The sequence below is a fragment of the Oncorhynchus tshawytscha genome, linkage group LG05, assembly GCF_018296145.1.
Source record: "Oncorhynchus tshawytscha isolate Ot180627B linkage group LG05, Otsh_v2.0, whole genome shotgun sequence".
NCBI lineage: Eukaryota > Metazoa > Chordata > Actinopteri > Salmoniformes > Salmonidae > Oncorhynchus > Oncorhynchus tshawytscha.
The window spans coordinates 22269125-22296773 of NC_056433.1; the positions used below are offsets into that span (position 1 = coordinate 22269125).

The following is a 27649-nucleotide window of genomic DNA, read 5'->3' on the forward strand; positions in this document are numbered from 1 at the left end:
TTTTGCAAATGATTCATTTATGTCGAAGGGAGCAGCTGTGATGATTGAAGATAGCTGGGTCCATTGACTGTACCTGTAGGCCTGTCCAGGTCTCCTTTGTATGTGAGTGTGAGCAGGCCGTCAGTAGAGTACTGTAGAGATCTCTCCACTCCCACAGGACCAACAACCAGGCCATGGTCCAGCTCACAGCCAGCTACAGGCTTCCCCTGGTCCTTACTACACTCTGCCACCTCGTCACAGATATTCACCTAGGGGAAGTCATATAGTCAGGCACAGTGCCCCAAAACACTGCTACACAAACAATGTGTATGTGTACATTTCATTGCAACAGAAGTCAAGTCAGGAACAGGAAACCAGAGCTAGTCTGGGAAATGGATTCACTTCAGTTGATTTTATGACATTTATTTGACAGGGACGATGGACAGTAGTCAACATTTCTGGGAATGTGCCATTTCTGCTATGCAGGCCAGAGGCTACAACCTGCCACTGCGTGGAGAAGTTAAAAGGAAACAGGACTAAAACTGCATGGATATACATTGATCCCTTGGGCAATTTTTGACGCGGACCACAAACCGATCCAAATCTGTCATAAAATTGGCTCAAACATTACGAATTGGCGGTTCACATTTTTGTTTTAGCTCATATTACCTTCTTTCTACATCCTGAAAATAGACAATTGTTTTTGTGACAAATGATATGTCCTCTCCTTCAGTGTTGAACTAAGCATGTAACTGTAGCCTCATCAAACTGCGCACTGTTTCACACACACTCACCAAAGTCACCTTCAGCATTCAAATGTTTGTAAAATGGCGCAATTTGAGGTTTTATTCATTGAGGGACAACCAATGTTATTTGCTAGGTTATTGTTATCAAATACCTTGTTGAAAACTGTTTTTACCAGACTAAAGTAGCCGAAGCAAGTGCCGGAGACACGACTCATCTGGCTATTTCGACTACCTCAGGGGTGTCAAACATATTCCATGGAGGGCCTAGAGTCTGCAGGTTTTTTCTTTCAATTAAGCCATAGACAACCAGGTGTGGTGTATGATTAGTGACCTTAATAAATCAATCAAATTCAAGGGAGGAGCGAAAACCCGCAGACACTCAGCCCTCCGTGGAATGAGTTTGACATATGGCATACCTGCTGATCGACTCATCTGGCTATATATTGTAGGCTACCTGCTGATCGGGGCTTAGGCTAAATTAGATTATATTTTGATTGTTCGGGTTCACCATCAGCAATCATTTTTGCTTTAATAACCTCTACAGGATCGGTGTCCCCCCGCAGAACGGTTGAGCTAATGTGATTAGCATAAGGTTGTAAGTAAAAAGAACATTTCCCAGGACATAGACATATCTGAAATGGGAAGAAAGCTTAAATTCTTATTAAATCTAACTGCACTGTCCAATTTACAGTAGCTATTACAGTGAAAGAATACCATGCTATTGTTTGAAGAGAGTGCACAGTTTTGAACATGAAAATGTATTAAATAAACCAATTAGGCACATTTTGGCAGACTTGATACAACATTTTGAACAGAAATTCAATGTTTCACTGGATCAATCTAAAAAGTTGCACATGCACTGCTGCCATCGAAATTGCACCTAAACTGGAATAATACATTGTGGCCTTTCTCTTGCATTTCAAAGATGGAACAAAAATAAATAAAACTATATTATCTTTTACCAGATCTAATGTGTTATATTCTCCTACGGTAATTTAACATTTCCACAAACTTCAAAGTGTTTCCTTTCAAATTGTATCAATAATATGCATATCCTTGCTTCAGGTCTTGAACTACAGGCAGTTAGATTTGGGTATGTCATTTTAGACAACAAAAAAAATGGGTCCGATCCACAATACGTGTAGAGTTCCAGTCAAAAGTTAAGTGTTTTTCTTTCTTTTTACTATTTTCTACATCGCAGAATAATAATGAAGACATCAAAACTATGAAATAACATGGAATCATGTAGTAACCACCTTTAAAAAACAAAACAAATCAATATATATTTTATATTTGAGATTCTTCAAAGTCGCCACCCTTTGCCTTGATGACCACTTTGCACACTCTTGGTATTCTCTCAACCAGCTTCACCTGGAATGCTTTTTCAACCGTCTTGAAGGAGTTCCCACATATGCTGAGCACTTGGTGGCTGCTTTTCCTTCACTCTGTGGTCCAACTCATCCAAAACCACCTCAATTGAGTTGAGGTTGGGTGATTGTGGAGGCCAGGTCATCTGATGCAGCACTCCATCACTCTCTTTCTTGGTCAAATAGCCCTTACACAGCCTGGAAGTGTGTTGGGTCATTGCCCTGTTGAAAAACGAATTATAGTCCCACTAAGAGCAAATCAGATGGGATGGTGTATCGCTGCAGAATGCTGTGGTAGCCATGCTGGTTAAGTGTGCTTTGAATTCTAAATAAATCACTGACAGTGTCACCAGCAAAGCACCCCCACACCATTACACCACCTCCTCCGTGCTTCACAGTGGGGACCACACATGTGGAGATCATCCATTCACCTACTCTGCGTCTCACAAAGATACGGCGTTCGGAACCAAAAATCAAAACTTTTGGACTCATCAGACCAAAAGACAGCTTGTGTTTCTTGGCTCAAGCAAGTCTCTTCTTATTGGTGTTCTTAAGTAGTGGTTTCTTTGCAGCAATTCAACCATGAAGGCCTGATTCACGCAGACTCCTCTGAATAGTTGATGTTGAGATGTGTCTGTTAATTTAACTCTGTGACGTATTTTGGGCTACAATCTGAGGTGCAGTTAACTCTAATGAACTTATCCTCTGCAGCAGAGGTAACTCTGTCTTCCATTCCTGTGGCGGTCCTCATGAGAGCCAGTTTCATCATAGAGCTTGATGGTTTTTGCAGCTGCACTTGAAGAAACTTTAAAACTTCTTGAAATGTTCTGCATTGACTGACGACCTTGTCCTTTGTCATTTATCTTTGCTTATTTGAGTTGTTCTTGTCATAATATGGACTTGGTCTTTTACCAAATAGAGCTATCTTCTGTATACCAACCCTAGCTTGTCACAACACAACTGATTGGCTCAAACGCATTAAGGAAAGAAATTCCACAAATTAACAAGGGACACCTGTTAGTTGAAATGCATTCCAGGTGACTACCTCATGAAGCTGGTTGAGAGAATGCCAAGAGTGTGCAAAGCTGTCATCAAGGCAAAGGGTGGCAACTTTGAAGAATCTCAAATATATTTTGATTTGTTAAAAAAAAGGTGGTTACTACATGATTCCATGTGTTATTTCATAGTTTATGTCTTCACTATTACTCAACAACAAAATAGTAAAAAAATAAAGAAAAACCCTGGAAATAGTAGGCGTGGCCAACCTTTTGACTGGTACTGTACATGGTCAATTTTAGACATACAGGGTAAAGTTGATAATTTCATAACGAGGACATCACTTTTTCTACACGCACTGCGTGGTCAATGCGGGGAAAAGAAAACTTCCAAACGGTCTGCCATTTGATTTTGAAACGGGGGCGAAACCCAAAGTTGTGCTATATATTCATTGGCCATGTCATAGCTAATTTGTAAAGATACATATTGATACATTACTAGCTTAAACCCTTTTAATCTGCAAAAATGATTTTGTTGGTGATTGGTGATGGTGATTTCGGGTTGATAGATGCCCAGTTTCATCACAACCACACACAGAGAGAGGTCAGCACAGAGACCGAATTTAGAATGGAAAATGAATGCGTTTATATAACAAATGCATCAAATCATATCTCATTGATATGTACTTCTAATCAAACTGAATAGTTTCAAACTAAAACGTATCGTTCCTGTGCCCATGCATCTAGATGCATATCGAATCATCTTGAAATGGGACAGGTGAACATCCCTAGAGACTTACCACAAACGTTTTCCCATTCCCCTCAGCCTTATAGCCAGTCTTTGAGGACAGAGGATGCAGATTGAACTCAAAGCCGGTGTTGGGATCCCTCACAGAGCAGGTCTACCATAGAATAGAACAAAGAAACATTTAAAATCATTGACGACACCTCACCAAATCTATAACAGAAGATCTAAAGACTTTAGAGATAAACATTCGCTTCAAGTTGATGTGGAACGCAAAAACTCACCTTGTTCTTGTCATCAGCAGTACTGATGGCACAAGCTGCCCCGGTCTCCCACATGAAGTTGGCAGTGCAGTTTCCATAACTAAGGAAACGAGGGCCGGATGACTGTAGATACAGATAAATACAGGCCCATCTCACTCTTAAAATCCTAGACAGACGTTATGATCTAGATTTTTTTGACACAGTGCTCTATAAATATGCCATTTCACTTACCACAGACCCTCTGGAGCAGACCAGGTGGATACGTGTAGTGTAGGTGAGTTTCAGTCCATCTGAGATGCACTTGGAGCCGCCCGTGTACTCCAGCAGCAGGCGGTCCTTCTCCTCGATCACTGGACCTCTCTTAGCCAGGCCCATGTTACTGACAGACACTGTTTCAGACAGAATGCCCTGAAGACAACACACAGAGAAAGACCAGAATCACATCGGGCTACAGTTCAGTACTAAGACAGACCCACAGGGATGGCTACCAGGACCAGAAGAGGGATACTAACAGTCTTACCTTCAATTGATATCAATAACAAAAAAAAGATTAATATAATTTGTAGAAAAGTCTAAACTTTTTAATGCCGTTTAATGCGCTGTTTTCCAGATAATGCCATTGGATAAATACTGTACTCTGGTGATAGAAGGAAACTGAAGTGTAAGTTCCATGACCCAAACAGTGTTTAACACACATCATAGTGTGTAAACCTCCTCCTGTAGGTCATCCTGGAGCTTTTACACTAACCTGCTGAGGCTCGTATTTCATCTGGCAGACGGAGGCCTGGCGGTCACAGCCCTGCACGGCATTCAGAGGACGACACACATTGATGTAGTACTTCCTCAGGTTGTTAGGGTCAGACAGGTCCATGGCCTGCCAGTTCCTCCCTCCACTAGACCGGGAAAGACTGCGAGAGAGGACAGAGAGCGGAGGGTTACACACATTATTCTTCAAATATTGTTTCTGGTCTGCCTTCATTGGACATAACTAGGACAAATCATTTTTCTTGACCCCATGACCTAACCAGGACAAAGGAAGCTTTGTGGCCTGGGAAAACTCCTTTGCCCTAGTCATAACATAACCTTGAGCAGGGAATTCTCACCTGGAGAGGTCGTACTGGTCCAGACTGTTGGGGTCTGTTACCACACACTCCTGTGGCCTCTCTGGACAGGCATAGGACGTATACCACCTGAAGTTATAGGTGTACTTGTCTTCTACCTGTGAGGATCAACATGGTTATGAATAATGGTACGTTCATGGTATAAATACTACAGGTGGAAACAGTGCATATATGAACCATATGAGGAACTACATATTAGAGATTGGATGAGATCTGTCAGCAGGACATATACCCTGATCAAGACAGCTTGTCTGTCGAAACGTTGGACATAAATATTTTTGAATCTGAACTCCTAGAGTGTGCGGCTCTCCTTTATTTTTTAACTGTTCCACTCCGCTAGCCAGCACCTCGCCTAAATAGGTATGCATTTCTTTCGCCTCTAGGACCCAGTCAGTACCTGAAACTCTGGCTTTCCAGCGCCGGCCTCTCGGTCACAGAGGAAGGAGATCATAGTGGAGCGAAGGGTGTGCTGCATGTTGTTGTACTGAGAGCCATTATTGTAGGACAACTTGATCATCCCGTCATAGTAGGACAGCTGAGCGTTAAACTCCCCCAGGCTCCATGAATTAGAGCCACTGTAGCAGACAGACACACCAAACATAAGAACAGAAGCTACAGTATATCCATCCATTACTTCAGACTAAACAGTCAGCCCATTCAGTCCTCCTCTAACCTCTGAACTCTAAAGCACATGTACAGACCCCAGGTATAAGCTTGATCTTATTTTCCTACCACTGTAATAGGGCACTTCCACCTATTGTATATCCACAGGGATTTAGTATGACAAGAAGGGTTGATTTAAAATGGTTAATACATGCCTTTGGTCCACTTGGCAGGCCCCAGCCTTCAGAGGGCATTTGGCTGCAGTGACAGAGCCACAGACGTTAATTAAGTAGTCATAATCTCCATTGGACATGTTGTAGAAGCCTCCTCCAGGTTTAGACAGGGGGGACAGATCAAATGAGAACCCTGGAGAGAGAAGACAAGAGAAAATTATAGTAACGCATCAAACAGCTATATTACATCTCCATAATCTAAACCTCCTGTCCTTGTCTCCCTGTTTCCATATGAAACAATATTAAAAGTTCTGGACACATGGACACAAATTTCTGGTAGGCATCTGGTTCCATGTGACCTACCAGCTTGAGGGTCTTCCACCTTGCAGTTGTCCCCCTCTGTCCTGGACATGACGCAGGCTGCAGCCGTGTACCACTCAAACTCATACACACAGCCGTCACTGGACACACTGCGCATGATCGGGGCACTCTCTAGGTCACCTGGGTAGGACAGGGGGGGGAGACGGGGGACACACAGAAAGTCAGGAGGAGTAGAACAGATAGACTTTAAAGACAACATCAAGGTAGGACTAAATGCTAGCTAGCTCCACTTTCAGGTAGTCTTGCCACGATACAAAAATGTTGACTTCGATACTAGGTTTAGTATCACGATACTAGATATCAAAACGATACCGCGGCAAAAAAGCCGGCGTATCAGCCATAGTCACAGAAGGGCACTTGTTCCAGACAGATCTTTTGAGTTCAATATCGTTACAGATTTGGGATTTTTGAATGTATATATTAATGAATCAATTATACAATCAATTTGACGTTGAAAAAAAATAATCCACAAGTGTATTACCGGCTGGGCACATCAAGCTGAGATGATATCGCAGATCTAACACCCACTATTGGCTTCCTAGGCTACATTGGAAAGTATTTTAGCCTGTAATGGACATTGTTTTGCAAACAGTAATTAACCGGTTCAACATTTTATGTGCCGTGTTGGATCATTCAAGTGTTTTAACTTCTGTACAGCATAAGTGGTGATGCAGCCCAGGCTCCTAGTGAGTGCAGTGGTTTCTCAGGACAGGCTAGAGCTAGCAATGAGGAAGTGGAGCAGGCACGGTGCTCTCATGGTAAAAGGGGACATTGGCAGCACTGATACAGACTTGATCCTCTATCAAATCAGTAGACGACATGAGACATTTGACAGAAGTACCGAAAGTAACAAATTCTAGTATCGAACCGTTTTTCATGTTCAATTATAAAAAAGGAACAACGTTTCGGTATAAAATGCAACACTACTTTCAGGCAAACAGTTGTTCACCTTGGACTCTGCAACTAACTATTTCTAACACTCTCACCTGGCTTGCACTTCAGAATCATGATGGTCTTGATTTTTGTGTGCTTCCTGCATTCTCCTCCCTCAGTGTATACCAGCTGTATGTCGTTGCTGTCAGTCTTGGTAGGGGAAGTGAGAAATTTGCCCAAGCTGACGACTTTTTCCTTTCCTAAAGGAGATGATGGAATACATTTTTGAAAGGCAACAAACAAGCTACAAACGATAAGCCATCTTGGTCTCTCAGATTTGACAGCATGTTGTCCGTGTACAGATAAGAGTCAGGGCCTGTATTCAGAAAGCGTCTCAGAGTAGGTCTAGACTCAGTTGTGCATTTTAGATCATAATGAACATGGGGGACCTGATCCTAGAACAGCACTCCTACTCAGACGCTTTATGAAAACAGGCCCAGATCTTCTTCAGACGTACCCACTGCACAGATGGCAGCGTCCTCGGGGCAGGTGCTGGTCGCCCCCTGCTGGAGGACTTTGTGACACACATTGACGTAGTAGCGCATCCTGTCTGACTTGGGGGCATTGGCATCCACAGCCTCCCAGTTCTGGGCCGACTCAGACTCTGAAAGGCACAAGACAAGTTATGTGGTTTAGCATATACACTGACTATACAAAACATGCTCTTTCCATGGGACTGACCAGGTGAATCAAGATGAAAACTATGATCCCTTATCGATGTCACTTGTTAAATCCACTTCAAATCAGTGTAGATGAAGAGGAGGAGACAGGTTAAAGAAGGATCTTGAACCCTTGAGACATGTATTGTTTATGTGTGCCATTCAGAGGGTGAATGGACAAGACAAAAGATTTAAGATACTTTGAACAGGGTAAGGTCGGTGCCAGGTACACCGGTTTGTGTCAAGAACTGCAATGCTGCTGGGTTTTTCACGCTCAACAGTTTCCCCTATGTCTCAAGAATGGTCCACCACCAAAAGGACATCCAGCCAACTTGACACGACTGTGGGAAGCATTGGAGTCAACATGGGCCAGCAACCCTGTGGAATGCTTTCGACACTTCGTAGAGTCCATGCCCCGATGAATTGAGGCTGTTCTGAGGGCAAAAGAGTGGGGTGCAACTCAATATTAGGAAGGTGTTCCTAAAGTTTGGTATACTCAGTGTACAGTATATACACTGCTCAAAAAAATAAAGGGAACACTAAAATAACACATCCTAGATCTGAATGAATGAAATATTCTTATTAAATACTTTTTTCTTTACATAGTTGAATGTGCTGACAACAAAAATTACACAAAAATTATCAATGGATATCAAATTTATCAACCCATGGAGGTCTGGATGATGGAGTCAAACCACACTACAGGCTGATCCAACTTTGATGTAATGTCCTTAAAACAAGTCAAAATGAGGCTCAGTAGTGTGTGTGGCCTCCACGTGCCTGTATGACCTCCCTACAACGCCTGGGCATGCTCCTGATGAGGTGGCGGATGGTCTCCTGAGGGATCTCCTCCCAGACCTGGACTAAAGCATCCGCCAACTCCTGGACAGTCTGTGATGAAACGTGGCGTTGGTGGATGGAGCGAGACATGATGTCCCAGATGTGCTCAATTGGATTCAGGTCTGGGGAACGTGCGGGCCAGTCCATAGCATCAATGCCTTCCTCCTGCAGGAACTGCTGACACACTCCAGCCTCTTGAGGCCCCCAAAGAAATGCCACCCCACACCATGACTGACCCACTGCCAAACCGGTCATGCAGGAGGATGTTGCAGGTAGCAGAATGTTCTCCACGGCGTCTCCAGACTGTCACGTCTGTCACATGGGGCGGCAGGGTAGCCTAGTGGTTAGAGCGTTGGACTAGTAACCGGAAGGTTGTAAGTTCAAATCCCCGAGCTGACAAGGTACAAATCTGTCGTTCTGCCCCCGAACAGGCAGTTAACCCACTGTTCCTAGGCTGTCATTGAAAATAAGAATTTGTTCTTAACTGACTTGCCTAGTTAAATAAAGGTAAAATAAAATAAACATGTGCTCAGTGTGAACTTGCTTTCATCTGTGAAGAGCACAGGGCGCCAGTGGCGAATTTGCCAATCTTGGTGTTCTCTGGCAAATGCCAAACGTCCTGCACGGTGTTGGGCTGTAAGCACAACCCCCAACCGGAGGTAGCGGTCCTGCTGCTGGGTTGTTGCCCTCCTACGGCCTCCTCCACGTCTCCTGATGTACTGGCCTGTCTCCTGGTAGCGCCTCCATGCTCTGGACACTACACTGACAGACACAGCAAACCTTCTTGCCACAGCTTGCATTGATGTGCCATCCTGGATGAGCTGCACTACCTGAGCCACTTGTGTGGGTTGTAGACTCCGTCTCATGCTACCACTAGAGTGAAAGCACCGCCAGTATTCAAAAGTGACCAAAACATCAGCCAGGAAGCATAGGAACTGAGAAGTGGTCTGTGGGCCCCACCTGCAGAACCACTCCTGGTTTTGGGGGTGTCTTGCTAAATGCCTATAATTTCCACCTGTTGTCTATTCCATTTACACAACAGCATGTGAAATTTATTGTCAATCAGTGTTGCTTCCTAAGTGGACAGTTTGATTTCACAGAAGTGTGATTGACTTGGAGTTATATTGTGTTGTTTAAGTGTTCCCTTTATTTTTTTGAGCAGTGTATATATATTTTTTCTTTTGTGTGCATTTTACGTCCTTTTTCGCCCCAATTTTGTGATATCCAATTGCGATCTAATTACAAACTTGTCTCATTGCTGCAACTCCCCAACAGGTTTGGGAGAGACGAAGGTCGAGTTATGCGTCCTCCGAAACATGACCCGCCAAACCTTAAATGTACATATAAAAGGTATTAGGGCTCATACTCATCTTTCTGATCCCTTTTACTTAAAGTATAAAACTGGAAGTCAAGGGGCTGGTCATTTACATTGATACATGCTGATCGTCAACTGGGATGGAAGCTGAACGCAGTATTCAAGCTCTCTGCAACTGGAGATGATCCAGGACTCCATCTTACCAGGGAAACGTGTTAAGGTGGACAGGTCATAATGCTTATAGTGTATAGTCTTGTTGTCTGTGACCATGCAGAGTAGATCCTCCGTCTCCTTGACACAGGCGTAAGCCGTCTGCCAGTCAAAGTAGTAGGTGCAGTCTGTCTCACCAGCAAACACAGGCGAGCCACGGCCACCGTTTCCTGAGAAACACACAAATAAGGAATAAGCTGGAATGTAACGGAAAATACTTTAACCTGTCATTTTGGAGAGTCCTCTACAGCAGAAAACATTGTTCATTTAAAAGGTCCTTGCTTTCTCCTTGGACATGCTATGGGTTAAGCTCACCTGCTGTTTTGTTGCACTCAAAGTTGATGATGGTCATGCGCTGAAAGCCAGAGCTACACCTGCTCCCATCTGGATAGATCAGAGTCAGATCTCCATCAGAGTACCTGGAATAGAGAACAATAAAAAGGGACAATTGTTACAAATAAGGGGAAAAGAAGGAGAGAGAAGCTGAGATGGAGAAATATGAAGACAAGACATCTGGCAAGAAAATATGTTCATTAATATTTTAAAAACCTTAGTGTTTGATTCATGTATCTCCCGGCAATCTTTTTGACATCTCCCGTTGCTTTGACTTGGCAGGTGGACACATAGTGCTGGTCGTCACCACACTCTCCTGCCTTGGTCTCCCCACACACATTCAGGTAGTAGAAATAGTTGTCCTTCCCATCGCTGCTCTTGTCCTCAGCCATATAGGGGTCGTCTGTAGCTACACACACAGAATGTGACACAGTGATATATTTCAACACGTCATTCACTGTTAAGAGGAACTATCATAAAGTCAGTGGGGAATTTGGACAGTCATGAGTATTCATAGCATTACTTCCTTTTATTACGCAAAAAAAAGATGCATTGCCCAATGTTTCTCAAAGCCTGGCATGCTCTGGGATTGGCAGACTCACGGCCGAGGGTGAGGTGGGTGAGGTCTATGTTGATGTCGTGCTGCTTGCTGGTCAGGGTGCAGTTGTGACTCTCCAGGTAGTCTCTGTGGCAGGCATACTCCGTCACCCACTCTACCTCATACCTGCAGTTGGACTTGGCTGTCATCTTGGGGTCACTACCCTGTAATGGCAAGGTCACACATGACTAAAATGACATCTAACTGCCTAAGGGAGATCGTGTTGTTTAAAGTGTTTAAATTTAGGTTGACATGTGAAGCATACTTCCATTTATTATTTATTATTTTTTATTAATACTTTCTGTAGTATGATGAATAGTGTGATCAATAGGGGATCCACGGGACAGACACCCAGGCTTCCGTCTTACCTCCTGCCTACGTGAGGGGCAGATAAAAGTGATGGTGACAGCAGGGTTATGGCCACTGCAGAAGTCCGGCGGGCTGACTGAGGCTCCCTCATATCGCAGCCTCAATCTGACACAGTAAGAAAGAGAGAAGTCAGCAGCTCAGTAAGGCAACACAGCACTGGAGATGGTCGATAGGCAAGAGGTCAAAATTCAGCAAATACTAAGACTGAGGCAGACTAGAGACAGAGGCTGCTAGCTAGCAATTAGCATTGCATGTGTTTATGTATGCGTGGCTGTACCGGTCCTTGAAGATCAGCTCTAGCTGGGTAGTTGGTAGGCCCATGCTGAAGGAGCCATTGCTGGTGGTCAAGCAGGCAGCAGAGCCTGCGGGGCAGGGGCTCTCTGGTCGGTCTGTAGAGGTGGCAGAGGTGAGATGAATTAGCCTAGGGATTAAGAGTGTTGTGCCAGTAACCGAAAAGGTTTCTGGTTCGATTCCCTGAGTTAACAAGGTGAATAATTTGTCAATGTTCCCGTGAGCAATTACGAGCACTTAGGTTGGAGTCATTAAAACTCGTTTTTCAACCACTCCACACATTTCTTGTTAACAAACTATAGTTTTGGCAAGTCGGTTAGGACATCTACTTTGTGCAATGACGCAAGTCATATTTCCAACAATTGTTTACAGACAGATTACTTCACTTCTAATTCACTGTATCACAATTTCAGTGGGTCAGAAGTTTACATACACTAAGTTGACTGTGCCTTTAAACAGCTTGGAAAATTCCAGAAAATGATGTCATGGCTTTAGAAGCTTCTGATTGACTAAAATTATGTAAATTAGCCTATTGGAGGTGTACCTGTGGATGTATTTCAAGGCCTACCTTCAAACGCAGTGTCTCTTTGTTTGACATCATGGGAAAATCAAAAGAAAATCAGCCAAGACCTCAGAAAAACAATTGTAGACCTCCACAAGTCTGGTTCATCCTTTGGAGCAATTTCCAAACGCCTGAAGGTACCACGTTCATCTGTACAAACAATAGTGCGCAAGTATAAACACCATGGGACCATGCAGCCGTCATACCGCTCAGGAAGGAGACGCGTTCTGTCTCATAGAGATTAACGTACTTTGGTGCGAAAAGTGTAAGTCAATCCCAGAACAGCAGGAAAGGACCTTGTGAAGCTGCTGGAGGAAACAGGTAGAAAAGTATCTATATCCACAGTAAAACGAGTCCTATATCGAGCCACTGCTCCAAAACCGCCATAAAAAAGCCAGAATACGGTTTGCAACTGCACATGGGGACAAACATTGTACTTTTTGGACAAACATTGTCCTCTGGTCTGATGTAACAAAAATATAACTATTTGGCCATAATGACCATCGTTATGTTTGGAGGAAAAAGGGGGAGGCTTGCAAGCAGAAGAACACCATCCCAACCGTGAAGCACGGGGATGGCAGCATCATGTTGTGGGGGTGCTTTGCTGCAAGAGGGACTGGTGCACTTCACAAAATAGATGGCATCATGAGGGAGGGAAATTACATGGATATATTGAAGCAACATCTCCAGACATCAGTCAGGAAGTTAAAGCTTGGTCGCAAATGGGTTTTCCAAATGGACAATGACCCCAAGCATACTTCCAAAATTGTGGCAAAATGGCTTAAGGACAACAAAGTCAAGGTATTGGAGTGGCCATCACAAAGCCCTGACCTCAATCCTATAGAAAATGTGTGTGCAGAACTGAAAAAGCGTGTGCGAGAAAGGAGGCCTCCAAACCTGGCTCAGTTACACCAGCTCTGTCAGGAGGAATGGGCCAAATTCACCCAACTTATTGTGGGAAGCTTGTGGAAGGCTACCCGAAACATTTGACCCAAGTTAAACAATTTAAAGGCAATGCTAGCAAATACTAATTGAGTGTATGTACACTTCTGACCCACTGGGAATGTGATGAAAGAAATAAATCTCTATTATTATTCTGATATTTCACATTCTTAAAATAAAATGGTGATCCTAACTGACCTAAGACAGGGAATGTTTACAAGGATTAAATGTCAGGAATTGTGAAAAACTGAGTTTATATGTATTTGGCTAAGGTGTATGTAAACTTCTGACTTCAACTGCGTCTGTCTGTCTCTCTATATATACACACACATTCTTTATTTTAAGAATGTGAAATGAAGTGTATATATATATATATATATACACACACACACATATACATGCTAAAGGCCACTGATATAGATTCATGATTTAAAATTGTTATACCCTACTTTCACAGAAGAGTAAACAGTATCACTGAACTGATACAGTATAATTTCTTAATCATAAAACAATTGAGCACAGTAAAGAAACTCACTTAGGCTTCTGCATATGTTAATATAAAAGTCAACTTCATCATCCGAGTCATCCACCAGGTAACCATCTGTGAGTTTGATGAGTGGGTTCAGGTCATGCTTTTTCCCATCCGTGTCAAAGACATAGCAAGGGACCTAGACACAGAGTGAAAGAGTAAAGAATGACAAAATCCCAGGATTGATCGTCTTCTATTTTCAGTTTGTTCTGGACTGGTACCTACTGTAACTGAAATCCAATATACACCGAGTATACCAAACATTAGGAACACCTTCCTAATATTGAATTGCACCCTCCTTTTGTCCTCAGAAAAGCCTCAATTCATCAGAGCATGGACTCTACATGGTGTCGAAAGCCTTCATTTACATTTTCCATTTAGTTATTTAGCAGACTCTTATCCAGAGCAACTTAGAGGACCAATTAAAGTTAAGTGCCTTGCTCAAGGGCACATTGACCAATTGTTCAACTAGTTGGCTCAGGGATTCAAACCAGCGACCATTCATTCAGTTACTGGTCCAATGCTAGGCTCTCTGCTGCCCTAGGGATGCTGGCTAATGTTGACTAAAATGCTTCCCACTGTTGTGTCAAATTGGATGTCCTTTGGGTGGTGGACCATTCTTGATACACACAGGAAATTAAATTAAACATTTCCTTTATTCGATTCTTTTTTCCCCTTTAAACAAGAGACAGCAAAGGACTTGCTGAGAACTCGTGATTTTCCACAGTGTGAATGTGCTCATCACATACTCACCTCCCCCCACACACAGTGGGATCACCGATGCCTTACACACTGCCACTGAGTCACACGAGTCTGCACACACATCACAAATGAGTGACATACACACATCCTGCCCTGACAGCTGCAGACCACAATTCAGACATACCTCTTTATTGGGCTTGTATTTATCCTTTTTGCAGGCTGCATATGTTCTCCATTCAAAATAATGAACACACTGGGCCACAGTGACAAACTCTGGTGTTCCCTGGGGGTAAGAGCACAAATATAGTTCAAGTTGACATACTGTATGACCTGACCATTTACTCAATCTTAGAACTGCTACAGTAGACGTGGCTGTGACGGCCTACAAGGAAGTCACTACTTGAGGAACTGGACTTGCAGCATGATTACTGTGTTTGTTCAGCAGCAAAGCTCCTGCAATCACATGGTCACACTTATCAACAAGCAGGCCTGGTATTGTTTTTTTAATTAAAGATAGGAGAGCAGTGTATGATAGTTAATATGTTTCTCAATAGAACTTCAAATGTTCAAATAAAGAAACCACCACAGAGTGGTTGCAGTTTCATTACACCACCAGACTGACAAAGAACAATGCTTAGTGATGAAAGTATTCTCTAACTAAAACCCACAAGTGTGGTTTGACAGGAAATTCATAATCAGCTTCCAATACATACATTTCCCCATGACTACACTTCATTTGTAATGACAGGTGCTACTGGTGACTAACCATAGTCTTCCCACACTGGAAACTGATGCTGCTCTGGACATTAGTACCACTACTGCCTGGGCACTTCTCAGTGCTGTTGAAATCTATCACGCTGCTCCCAGTCACCTTCTTTAAGGACAGATCACCTGGAAATAGAAGTGAATGAGTGAGAAGTATGCCTCTTAAACATGCAAATGCTGAGACAAGTAATAGAATTGTTTAAGAATTTGTTTCAGTATGCTATGCTGAACCATGTACTCCCTGCAAAACAAACTCAATAATTCATTAAAACCTTAAACTTTCCCAGTGGTTTCTTGTGGATGATTAATACAGGTTTCAACTGAATCTGAAGCCTCCACCAATTCTCCCAGTCCCTACAGCGGTGGGGTCAAAGCATTACACCACAGGGTCTGGAAGGGTTAGTAGTTGAGGCCATTTTTCTGCTGAGCTGTCTGGCCATGTACAGTCCAGACAGATAAACAGCATGGGAGTATGACCTACTGGACAACACTGCCCGTCTCTGTCTGCTCTGCCAACAGCCTGGCGCCTGGGCAGGCTCCATACTTACAGTTACAGCTAAACTCCAACCAGAGAGATTGAGAACAAACTTTTTGACCAGTTATTACCTCAAAGACACTGTATATTCCCCTCTAACCACATTGGATGGGGTTTCTGTTATTGTGTTTTGAAGGGGCAGAATCCAGCAAGGACTAACTGCTTTGCACAGCAGAAAACACCTTCTCAGAGTGAGGTAAAAAGGTTTAGGGTGCAACACAAGCAGAGCTTTATGTAATGATAAGTAGGGCATTTATATTTTACTATCGCTTGTCCAGATAGCACTGTAAACAGACACTGCTATTAGCTTTCATTGATTTTACTGTATTTTGACCACAGAGACTGAATCCACTGCTGTGTTAGTGAACACTGTCACACTTACAAGTCCTATTTTAATTCCCTTCATGCACCATGCTTTATCGCTCTTATATCATTAGATATCTTCAGTATGCATGCATGACTAAGTCGCTTTGGATAAAAGCATCTGCTAAATGGTGCATATAATATATATACATATATGGCCTAAATGAAAGCTATTCAGCAGAACCTGGAGCTTATATATTGCTACTCAGCTGACCCAGTAACATAAATGACTAAACAATAGAGGTGACCTGGAAGATTCAATTGCATATTATGCAAGGTCAATTGCCTGCATGCAAGCAGCCTGGTTGAATTCAGAGGAAAGCTGTGTGAGCAAATCTATGCTTGCAAATTGTCTGTTCCATGCTTATCATAGTGTAAAGGCACAGTCATGTGAACAGGCAGCTCCTCTGGTTCACCTTTAACCTCCTTTGATTATTCCAACACAAAAAAGACATAGGTTAGTCACTCGTTATCAGCATTAGGTCCGTCACAAGAGCCCCTTCCTATCCTACTCTGACACTCGGAGCTTGTTGAGTTGAGCCCAGGGTGTAATACCAGCTGCAGGCATTTTTCTCATGTAGACTTTAATCATGACCCGACTTTGTTTCAGCCTGAGCGCAACCAAACACAGATTAGGCAATGAGTGAAGGTCATGGTCAAGTGTCCCAGGCTGGGACTTATTGTGATGATCATGTTATGGAATAGTCTAGTCCAGTAACCCTGTTCTCTGTCATGGCCTCCTTACAACGCAGATTCATTTGAGCACATTAATTTGAGCTGAAAAAAATGATGAGTAAGTCCAGGTAAACCACAAAACATGTATAGCCAAAACAGCTAGCCTATATTTGTCAAGGAAAACCACTTCTCTGAAATGCTTAGCTACGTCAGCACTAAAGTGAAGCAAAGCCAAGTATTAAGTGTGATTCAATTAGTTTGATATCAGTGCTTCCTCTGTTTACAGCAAAAGCTGAGGATAAGGCTCCCGTTTTTTCAGTTGGGGGATTTTAATGACATCCATTACCAAATAGTACTGGAAAATGTGTCATCATTGAGGAACAGTTTGATAAGATAAACTCCCAGTAAAAGTTTGCCTACCTTTTAAGTTTTGTTTTGATTGAACAGACCCTAATCATTGACCTTTCACCAAATCATAATGCAAACTTTGTATTTTATAACAAATTGTGTTTCTTCACGAAACTGCATTAAACCAACACCTCACTGAAACAAATCAACTGAATCAATTGACTTGACTGGCATCTGACTGGAATCCTTTCAGGCCCATCCTTACTTCGGGGTGCTCATGGTGTTATTGCTGACTCCCACTGTGTCCTGGCAGCAGCATATACTACAGTGATCTATTCTACAGCAGCAAAACATTCTGCCTAATCAGCAGGCCAGATCAGATGCCAACCTCACTTAATGAACCCTTAGCACATCCTCCTAACAGCGGCAGGGCCCTGTGCTGGAATTAGGGCCAATAGTTTTCTCTGAGCATAAGTTACCAACCTGGTACTGACCAGGTCACATTGTCAGGGAAAACACTTGTCCCTAACTATACTCACCCACTGACTGGTTATTTTGACTGGTGAGGTTGTTGGCACAGACAGCACTGCCGGCCCCACATCCAGTGTGAGGTGAGGAGTCACAGAGCTTCAGTGTGTATTTTACTTTGTTGTCTTGGTCTATAGCCTCCCATTTGTAACTGTAGGACAAGGAGACAGAAGGAAAAAAATCATAATAGTTGTTGAAATACATTTGCAATCATTCACACCAGCTCAATGTTAACATAACTAAACAGTACACTGTTTATGGTTTATCTATGCGTCCTCAGAAAACATAGTAAAAAAAACATTAATATGCAGTTCCAAATATGATCACAGCAATGTTTTCATGACTCAGAAATCAATCACCATATATGGCTATTATTTAACCTAGTACATAACATTAGCCTACAATTTTCTTTCCAAACAAACAGCTCGTGACGCTTCTGTCTATCCACCGACCTCTTCCAGATGCCAGTTCTATTTTAAGCCGTATGTTCTCACAAGTAGAGTCTCATAATAAATACCGTGGTCGGCCAACTGACTACACACCACCTTTCTATCCAAACAACTGCCTTGTAAAACCAGGTTCAGGGGCTACGCCAGATGAGGAGCATCTGACAATGGAGACAATACTGTTTCCATCCTCATATGTATATAATTGTTCTGTGCCACTCTAAATGAACTGTATAAGCTGCGTTCGTTGCTAAATACTCTTCCCATTTCTGAAGAAGCTTCATACCCTCTTCTTTACTGTCATGAGAACGCGCGAGTGAGCGGTGCCTCCATACTTTACCTGCAGAGGTCTTGGTACCAGAGGCTGACATCAGAACCCGCTGTGCCGGAGGGAAATGTAACCAGGACCGTTGTGATCGAAACAAGTAACATTACTATTTTCCAAGGCACAGCCTTGTTACAATTGCAAAGCGAGTGCATGTTTTGTATCCAGTATTATAAACTAGAGCATTATGTCCGACATGATACAGCAAAAGTCCGCTGGTAGTCTTCAGCAGGAACTGGGTGAATCACATGACAAACTGAACACATGATAGAAGACGTCACGTGGTATGACCTTCCATGAGTCATCGTGAACAACGCGTTCACGTAATGGCGGAGTGATTGGAGGAACGACTTGTCTACTTCAGAGGAACGACTTGGAGCGTTCAAGTGCCTCGGAGCACGAATGGAACGCAATAACCATTCTGCCAAATAATAATTTGGTGGGTGCTTATATTTCTCCTATTGGAAATCGATTTTGTTGCATAGCCCACTCTCCCAGAGACACCTCAGATATTGTGGTCATGGCCAGGGTTTGCCATTATCAACTGCAACATTAATTAGGTTTAAGTGCCTTGCTCACTGGCGACCTTTCGTTTGATGTGCTACCTGCCGCCCTGGTAGGTGATGTCAGATTTCAGAATGTGTGAAATATCAGGGTCCAGAGATCACACCCGAGTTTCCTAATCATACTTATGAGTTGGAGGAGTGTTAACTTGGATTTTTCCACCACCATGCTAGGGTGGCTAATGCTACTACCTGATGTTGTAGTGCACTTCAGTCAGGGTTACGCCTTGAGCACACCGACTGTATTTGCGCAGAATGGTTCACAAAATTATCTGGATATGCGTGCAACAAAATTTCAACATTACATTAACCCTCTGCTACCATTTCTGTCAAGCCATCTAAGCATACAGTTTGCATACTTCGATAAATCCAATTTATGCAACGCAATGCTGCAAGGCAAACGCAGCGTTGCATTGGAAATGAATGTACTTCTGGTGTACCAAAACACTGTCGGTGTGCAACATCTGGAAGTTGTCAGAAAATGGTGGTGGAAATCTTTGTTTTATTAAGACGTAGGCATTTTCCCTGTTTTTCCCCCAACGGTGAGCCATTAAATCGAGTTAAGGAGGAAATCGACTCCTTTGCAGCCTTTATGGATGATAGGGGTGTAGAGCCGGCTGCATACATTCCATTTGGACGGTATAATGAAATAACTCAATATCGCCATCTGTGGGACTTTGGGTAATCTTATCATAGCACTGGCAAACCATGGTTGACCAGTGGTGTGTGTAAACCCTTGATGACTAAGAGGGAGAGCTGTATTGAAAACAACATGCTCTTATTGTCTACATTCGTTTTTGACACGTTTATTCTTTTACAGGCACTTAATGCATACTTTTACATGATATTATGTTAGCTAAACACATTTAACATTCATAAATATACAAAAAACATTTTATTTAAAGTATATATTTTTGAGAGTACTAATGTTTACTGTCCCCACTACAACAAAAATACTTAAATACATGGAATTTTGTCCTTGAAACATTTAAATAAATACTAAATACATTTAAATACTGTAGATTTCCATTCATTCCTATGGAGGACTGCTCATACTAGGGAGTGCTTACGTGGTCGATCAGTGGCTTCAAAGCCTCTCGGTGGCCAATACATAGCATCAACAATCCAGGGTTTATATAAATCATTGTGCTTGACCAACTCCCTGACGAAAATGTCTGACTTTTATCCCATCATAAGAAGGTTCATGAACATTATAGTAGCCTATTCTAATGATATGGCTGCAAATGAGTGGTCGCGTTCCCCTGCTCAGACGTTGTTGCATCAACCAATGATTACGGCTAAGTCGTCGACTGTGTCATAGACTGACAGTTGTCGCGTTCAAATCATTTGGTAACTCTGAAATCTCAGACGTAAGGCTTTACTTTGTTCCAGACAAATGGGAACTCGGGAAAAAAAACTAGCTCCGACTGGGATTTTTTTTTTTTAACGGCCACCCAACTGGGAATTCCAAGTTGGAAACTCGGGCATCTTTCTAGAGCTCCAACTTTCCGACCTGAAAGATGACTGCCGTCATCATTTGACCACATTATTTTTCGGTGAGTTCCCCGTTATCTTGAAAGTACCAAGGTTGCTATAACATTTGATGGTGTTAGCTGATTCTTAAAATAGCTACCTATTCAGGTGTTGTAATATTTGGCATGCATCAGCAAGGCAGAGGAACGCGCTCATTAGCGTCGCATTCGTACGTCATCAATGACCGCTCCCTTTCAACGCTTAGGAATGCTGTACAGCTGGTCGGAAAATGGCTGCTGCGACTATGGCAGGGGCCGATGCCCATAGGATGGAGCAGAAAAAGTTGGAGTATTTCTCCTCCATCAACTCCATGGCCAGGAAAATAATGCAAGAAAGGGAGAACATCAAGGAGAGACATGGACCCGATTGGGAGAAAATGACACCGAATGAACAAGACAGCGCCATCGACAATGGAATGATGGACCCACATATTCGTGCTCGATATGCTATGCATAGGGTTGACCGAGAAGAAGTCATTTGTTATCCTAAATTGCTCATTCAGACCGGACAGAAAATGGTCCATTTTGGTGTTGAGGTATGGACTTTTACCCGATTTGCATTGGTAGCCACATATCTATTTCATATAGAATGATCTACGTTTTCTCGTATGATTCCAGCTAGCTAAAATGGCTAACACACGAATTTGGTTAGCCACGACCGAGATTTGGGCTGGTAAACATCATACCAGTAACAAAACAATGCAAGAGATCGAGATGGATCAGATGGCACTTTTCAACATGGTCTTCCCCATGGTATATACGGATGGGCATTTGTATGATAACATGCTCTGCCTGATTTGGAAAATTTGGGAAACTAGCTATTTTTGTTTTTCTGTCAATTGATTCACTAGATTATCAAAACACTCAGCCAGCTAGCTATAGTCCATTAACCTGACTGGCAGTGTTTCTGCATGTGAAGCGAGTAGTGGTTTGTCACTAATCATCACACACACACATCACACAGATGAAAACATCTATTTTTGTTCAATTTCAGGACATAACTTGGCAAGATGAGCACTCTGCCCCATTTTCCTGGGAGACCAAGGTGTGTATAACTGTGCACATGTTGTATTCTACCATTCACAAGATTACCTTATATTGATGTAGCTACAGTACACATTTTAATTTTGGTCATCACAGTATCTCCTCTCTCTTTACAGAGCCAGTTGGACATCAGCCTGACAACAGGTGAATCTGTGCAGGGCGTCTCCTCTTCAATCGCTAACTACAAGCCAACTAATGTCACCCAGAGCAGCCAGCTGAGCAAGGTGTCCAATGGCGAGAGCCTCGGCCTGGGCAGGAAAGAGGAGTCCTCCTCCTTCTGGAAGATCAGTGCTGAGAGATCCAGGCTGGAGGGTGAACAGGCAGACTTCCAATCCCTAACCCCCAGCCAAATCAAGTCCCTGGAGAAGGGGGAGAAGCCAATGCCCTCCTACCTTCGTCAGGAGCCCACCCCCAAGGAGGCAGAGGAGAGCCCACCCCCGGTACGGGTGACCTCGCAGAGATCCCCCAGGCCGCCTGCACCTCCTCCCCCTGTGCCCATCGGTGTGTCCCCCCCAGCAGCCATAAGTGTGACCCCTATGAGCATGACTCCTACCCCTGCTCTTATCAGTGTGTCGTCCACTGTGGCTGGCTGGGAGCACGCTCAGAGCACCCTCCCCTCAGTCAGCAACACAGTGGAGGACGTCTTCACTCCGGGGCTGGCCAAGAAATCCCCGGGGCTGCCCACCAATTCCCCTGCCCGCTCAGGCAACACTGCCAGAGAGAGAGAGGAGAAGGCTGCTGCTCAGTCTGAGTCGCAACTGGCCACCAGTCCCACCTTCGCTCAGGTGAACAACCCATTGTGGTTTGATACTGATCAAAGATATTTTGATCCAGAAAAATTGGCAACAGCATTTACCTGTGTAGTAACAGTCTAATTACTCTGTATTACATGTTGTTACATAGTACATTTACTTCAAGTTGTGTTCTGTACTGTTCTAATTGAATGTTCTTTCTTTTTTTCTCCTACCAGTTTAATACCAGCAGTAACGTCCTGAAGACCGGATTTGACTTTCTTGACAACTGGTAACAGCGGCTTCAAGTAACAACATTGAGTGACTGGATCAACTCAACACTAGAAGGACCATTGTGATGACCATTTTAATACATGTATTAAGGAAAGCCAACAATTGAACTGACGATGTCTATTTATCCTAAATGTCTTTTTATGGCATATCTCACTACGTGTGCTTTTGATTCCCCACTGCCAGAACCCGCACCCTCCAGCTGTTACCTTTACCTTTTTTACTCTGACCTCGTACTAGTGCTAAGCATTACTGTAGTGTACACTAATGAGAAGCACTCAAAGCGGTATGTTTAGAAAGCCAGCATGTTAAGTGATTTATACCACTTGCAATATAGATCTACAACCATTTTACATTACAAGAGTGCTATTTTACAGAATTTTGTATGTAAATTATATTTACTGTATGCTATATTGCACTCATAGATTTTGACAACCTGGATTCGAAGCAAATAAATTATAGAGAATGAAGTCGTTGTTCTGGGATTGTACATTTGTTTTGATTCAGTGACAATATCTGTCCACAATGTGGCAGCAGAGATCTTGGTTCAATTGAGAACATCTCACAAAAAAATACAAATAGAGAATGAACTGTCTGAGCAGACCCTGATAAAATGGAAAGGTAAAACCAGCAAAGCATCAGACATATGTCTGTATTGGTTAAGTTACTCCAAGTGTACTGTAAAAAACATGCTTATGGAGGATACTGGACATCCTATTTTTGCGTTGTAGTTATCCTCAGCAATCTGTATGAAAATTTCAGTTTTGCCTCACACTCACCCCTTTCAGTGTCTGGCAGTAGCCACACCCAAACATCCTAGCAGACCTAGCTAGCTCATGTCCAAGTTCTGTGGAATGGAAAGTATGATTTTTGTGGCATTTTAACTGGCATTCCTCCTGTCTGCCATGACTTCAGCACATAGGGATACATTGACTCTCTCCTTTCCCCTGCAAATTTACTCACCACAATCATTGCCTCTACTACTGTGATTTATTTACACTGGCAAATCCTCATGTTCACCGTTATAAAAGTGGACTGTATTAATAGGAACATGTGTGCCACCAAAGGTCCACCTCTAAAAGTGCACAAAGCGTGGAAGTGGGAGGTGATAGGAAAAGCAAGTTTCCTGTTGTTGGGGAGTCAGAACGACAGGAGAGAGTGAGATTGAGAGAGCGGGGGCACGACAGAGGGATACCGAGAACAACCAAAGTTATTACAGGGTAAAATGGGAATAGCAGCCATCCTAGTCATCGTCTTGTGTATGTGTTCACTCAGCTTGACTGATCTGGACAGCGGCACCAAAGATGGAGATCCTTTCGATGCAACACCATCTGAGGTGAGGACTTGTACTCGCTTGAAGATTTTGAGCTAAGACATAAAATCAGTTAAGGCGGTATAGTAGCACATTGTTAGCGCAGTAAGAATGGAATGAATTCTCCAGCTGCACATAAACTCAAATAGAGTACTGTAACATTTTCATTATGTTGTCCTTATTGCATGGAAACCCCTAGACTAGTTTTGTGTCTTTTTAACTCGTGTATTTTTAGTGAAGGTATTTAGTGTAACAGTACACTATAATGGAAATCAGTGGAGGAGCTGGAGTATTGGTTGCAAATGTTTTACCCTCACTGTTCCCTTCAGAACCCAGAGACTCAGGGGAAACAGGCAAGAGAAGACTTACCGGAGGAGCAAGAGCCCAGTCCTGTCTCAGACTTTGACAACACATACAACTATATTTGTATGTCTGCACAGACTCAACAAAAGTTATACACTACACACTATGCAAATTATTGCTGAATTGACAGACATAACTTCTGAGGTTTTCTCTTAAACAGTGTCCAGGCTGGCAGCAATGGATCAGGCCATCCACAGACTGAATGTCGGCCACTACACCCTGGACGTGAAGGTGACCCAACTGTTGGACAGAGTGTCCCGGCTGGACGGCACCCTCGGGGAGGTAGAGGAGACCATGCAACAGATATCGCTCCTCACGAAAGAGAACCGCAAGGAGATTGGCCGCTTGGAGGGTATGTCTGCACTCTGCATACCTCCCTTGAACTTTTTACTCTCAATAGTTCAAATGTTTTAAAATGGAAGGATGAAAAACCATTATAAAATCATGAAAAACTAAAGGTGAAATGTTTCCTCCTCTTCCTAGGATGTCATAAGGGCCGACGGGTGGGGTATAAGTGCTATCTGGTCTACCGCACATATGAGACGTACCCAGGTGCAGCTCAGAAGTGCCTGGAGCGGGGTGGAAGGATGGCCATGCCTCGGGACAGGAAGGAACAGGAAGCCCTGGCAGACTATGTCAAGGCTTTCTTCCAGCCAGGGAACTGGCCTGTGTGGCTGGGCATCAATGACCTGCTCTCTGAGGGACTCTACCTGTTTGAGGACAACACACGCGTCACCTACTTCCAGTGGCGCAAGCACTTCCTCTCCAGCCAGCCGGACGGAGGCAAGCGGGAGAACTGTGTGGCCATGGCGTCAGATGATGGGGACTGGTGGGACAACTATTGTGACAGGAATATGTCTTACCTCTGTGAGTTTGATGCCTAATCCTTTTCTTCAAACTTTTGACAAGTATCTGACATTTCAGAAACACAAATCCAGCCAAGCTTGACGAAAATGTACCTAGTAGATAATCTATCACGAGTAGTTGTCTATCTTGTTATATAGTAAAATCTTTTGTTTTTTTTGTTTGTTTGTTTAAAAAGCAATAGGGGATGTCATTGATCCACAAAGAAGTGGGTTGTAATCTATATATCATACTGTTCAATACTCAAGAACATTTGAGTTTACTAGCTGATGGTGCTTGTGTTGAATAATAATCCATAACACATTTAACATACTGTTAAAAAAAAGAAAACAGTATCAAACCCATGGCCTAACATACTGCACAGACAGACAGTGCTCATCTTAGTCCACACTGAAAAAATAAATATATACGTAATTTATTACTCACTCTAAACTACGCAAATCTCTGGCTGAATACGGAATACTTTGGATCGAATATTTAATCTAAAACTGGATTATCAAAATATTTATTCAGTTTATCATGATTAAAAGCATACAATGTTATTACTGTACTTTTTCACAGGTAATGTAAACAACATAGTTCCAGGACAAATATTGGGCAATAAAATATTTGAAAATGCTCGGTCACAGTATCATGATCAGATTTGTTTTACTCATAAAGTCAGTGATTATCCTTAAAGGGGCAGTGCAGTCAAAAACGTGATTTCCAGTGTTTTTTTTACACAGTGTACAAAACATTAAGAACACTGTCCTAATATTGAGTTAAACTCAATTGTCTTAAGGCTTAAAAATCATTCTTTAACCTTTCTCCTCCCCTTCATCTACACTGATTGAAGTGGATTTAACAAGTGACATCAATAAGGGATCATAGCTTTCACCTGAATTCACCTGGTCAGTCTGTCATGGAAAGAGCATAATGCTTTGTACACTCAGTTTATATTTCCACACTATGAGGTTGGAATAATACTGTGAAATTGTGACATCACCAGGTGGTATAAGTTAATTAAGTGATAATTCCCGTGATAATGGCACGGGTGTTGTCAGGCCTGAGACGAACCGTGTCAATATATCATCCAAAACACCAGCTTCGAGCGGCCGGTTGGTCGTTCGTTCGTTCTATTGGTTCGGTTGCCAGAGATGCGACCCAGTCGTTCAGTCTTTTGTTCTGTATCTATGGACGCAACTCAGTCGTTCGTTCTAAAAGTTCCATTGCCATACTGGCTGGCAATGTTCTTTAAAAAATAAAAAAGTTATTTAACCTTTAATCATGCAAGTCAGTTAAGAACAAATTCTTACTTACAATGACGGCCAACCCCGGCCAAACCCAGACAATGCTGGGCCAATTGTGCGCCGCCCTATTGAACTCCCAATCATGGCAGGATGTGATACAGCCTGGATTCGAACCAGGGACTGTAGTAACGCCTCTCGCACTAAGATGCATTGCCTTAGACTGCTGCGCCATTCGGGAGTTCTTATCCCTTGCTTGTTAGATAGCCGGATAACTTACAGTTACGTCAAATAGTGCAGACAGAATAACAGCATAGTAGCTGCATTTGCGTTTGTTTAAGCTGTTTTCTGTGACATTTATTTGGATACATCCATAACAATGAACTAATGATGCACGATTTCGCCTGACGTAGAAAATGTGCTCTCTCGTCAGGACATTTGTTCAGAGGAGCTAGCCAACAACACAGCTAACACAATCACTACAAACTGAAGCTGGAAAGACAGCAAATTAGCTGCACTTTGTTTCGTTTTACCTGCTTTCTATTGATAGTTCTTTGCATATATCCATAAAAATAATGCTGATTCGCGATTTCGACTGGCTGAGAAAAGGTGCCTTGTCTGTCTCATCCCGACACGACCATTACTATGGAATATCTGGAGATCTAATTTGAATATTGAAACAATGTTGCAAACGTCGGAGAGACAGACAAGGTTTATACAAATCTCTGCTGTTGGAAACTTAATGTGAGATAATGTCAAGATGCTTTTTATAGTGGCGATCAAGTTTAAACAGTGCCTGGCCGGGCTGATTAGACAGTGAATTGCACAACCAGATGGGACAGAGTAAATAGGGATTTTAACATCATAGATTTAGCTGGTGATAATTTGTGAAATAGACACCGGCTGTGATGCGGTTTTAACCAATCATCATTCACGATTAGACCCACCTGTTTTATAATATACCAATAACAAAGAGTTTGCCCTCTTCTCTGCCAATAACAGCTAGTTTTCAGGTTACACAACTCCCTTTAGGCTCCTCCAATTAGGCCCCTCTCTCAGACCACTCCCAGACAGTCCTAGCT

General features: G+C 42.9%; 3 protein-coding genes across 4 annotated transcripts in view; 2 read left to right on the forward strand and 1 right to left on the reverse strand.

The window, feature by feature from the left end:
• The window catches only part of LOC112250160 (cation-independent mannose-6-phosphate receptor), a 36524-nt gene extending 17632 nt beyond the window's left edge, over positions 1-18892 (reverse strand). Inside the window, exons 1-22 of one of the 2 annotated variants that reach the window (XM_024420066.2) lie at positions 18657-18892; positions 17882-18021; positions 15423-15547; positions 14841-14939; positions 13961-14093; positions 11908-12019; positions 11630-11735; positions 11266-11425; positions 10880-11066; positions 10646-10749; positions 10324-10500; positions 7764-7910; positions 7360-7506; positions 6356-6493; positions 6035-6185; positions 5614-5791; positions 5199-5314; positions 4844-5003; positions 4327-4503; positions 4117-4218; positions 3888-3989; positions 74-248 (exon numbers count right to left, since the gene is read on the reverse strand). In XM_024420066.2, the coding sequence (XP_024275834.1) occupies positions 74-248; positions 3888-3989; positions 4117-4218; positions 4327-4503; positions 4844-5003; positions 5199-5314; positions 5614-5791; positions 6035-6185; positions 6356-6493; positions 7360-7506; positions 7764-7910; positions 10324-10500; positions 10646-10749; positions 10880-11066; positions 11266-11425; positions 11630-11735; positions 11908-12019; positions 13961-14093; positions 14841-14939; positions 15423-15547; positions 17882-18021; positions 18657-18796 (3076 nt within the window). In that variant the 5' untranslated portion in view covers positions 18797-18892. Of the gene's footprint in view, positions 1-73; positions 249-3887; positions 3990-4116; positions 4219-4326; positions 4504-4843; positions 5004-5198; positions 5315-5613; positions 5792-6034; positions 6186-6355; positions 6494-7359; positions 7507-7763; positions 7911-10323; positions 10501-10645; positions 10750-10879; positions 11073-11265; positions 11426-11629; positions 11736-11907; positions 12020-13960; positions 14094-14840; positions 14940-15422; positions 15548-17881; positions 18022-18656 lie in introns of both variants that reach the window. The other variant, XM_024420064.2, reaches the window with a different exon arrangement.
• A 2020-nt stretch (positions 18893-20912) lies between these two features.
• LOC112250161 (uncharacterized protein C1orf198 homolog) lies at positions 20913-23272 on the forward strand. The gene is made up of 4 exons (XM_024420067.2): positions 20913-21272; positions 21731-21781; positions 21897-22565; positions 22751-23272. The coding sequence occupies exons 1-4, from the start codon at positions 20967-20969 to the stop codon at positions 22805-22807; spliced, it is 1083 nt and encodes a 360-aa protein (XP_024275835.1). The 5' UTR covers positions 20913-20966; the 3' UTR covers positions 22808-23272.
• Positions 23273-23343: 71 nt separating this feature from the next.
• Positions 23344-25959, forward strand: LOC112250162 (C-type lectin domain family 11 member A). Its single transcript, XM_024420068.2, has 4 exons — positions 23344-24138; positions 24444-24540; positions 24638-24829; positions 24961-25959. The coding sequence occupies exons 1-4, from the start codon at positions 24028-24030 to the stop codon at positions 25359-25361; spliced, it is 801 nt and encodes a 266-aa protein (XP_024275836.1). The 5' UTR covers positions 23344-24027; the 3' UTR covers positions 25362-25959.
• Positions 25960-27649: the final 1690 nt, after the last annotated feature.

Excerpts from the sequence above, each read along its gene's own strand:
- LOC112250162 (XM_024420068.2), top strand. The coding sequence starts at position 24,028 with ATGGGAATAGCAGCCATCCTAGTCATCGTCTTGTGTATGTGTTCACTC. Across the intron at positions 24,139-24,443 it reads TCGATGCAACACCATCTGAG|AACCCAGAGACTCAGGGGAA; the intron begins GTGAGGACTTGT and ends TGTTCCCTTCAG. Across the intron at positions 24,541-24,637 it reads CAACACATACAACTATATTT|TGTCCAGGCTGGCAGCAATG; the intron begins GTATGTCTGCAC and ends TCTCTTAAACAG.
- LOC112250161 (XM_024420067.2), top strand. The coding sequence starts at position 20,967 with ATGGCTGCTGCGACTATGGCAGGGGCCGATGCCCATAGGATGGAGCAG. Across the intron at positions 21,273-21,730 it reads TGGTCCATTTTGGTGTTGAG|GACATAACTTGGCAAGATGA; the intron begins GTATGGACTTTT and ends GTTCAATTTCAG. Across the intron at positions 21,782-21,896 it reads CATTTTCCTGGGAGACCAAG|AGCCAGTTGGACATCAGCCT; the intron begins GTGTGTATAACT and ends CTCTCTTTACAG.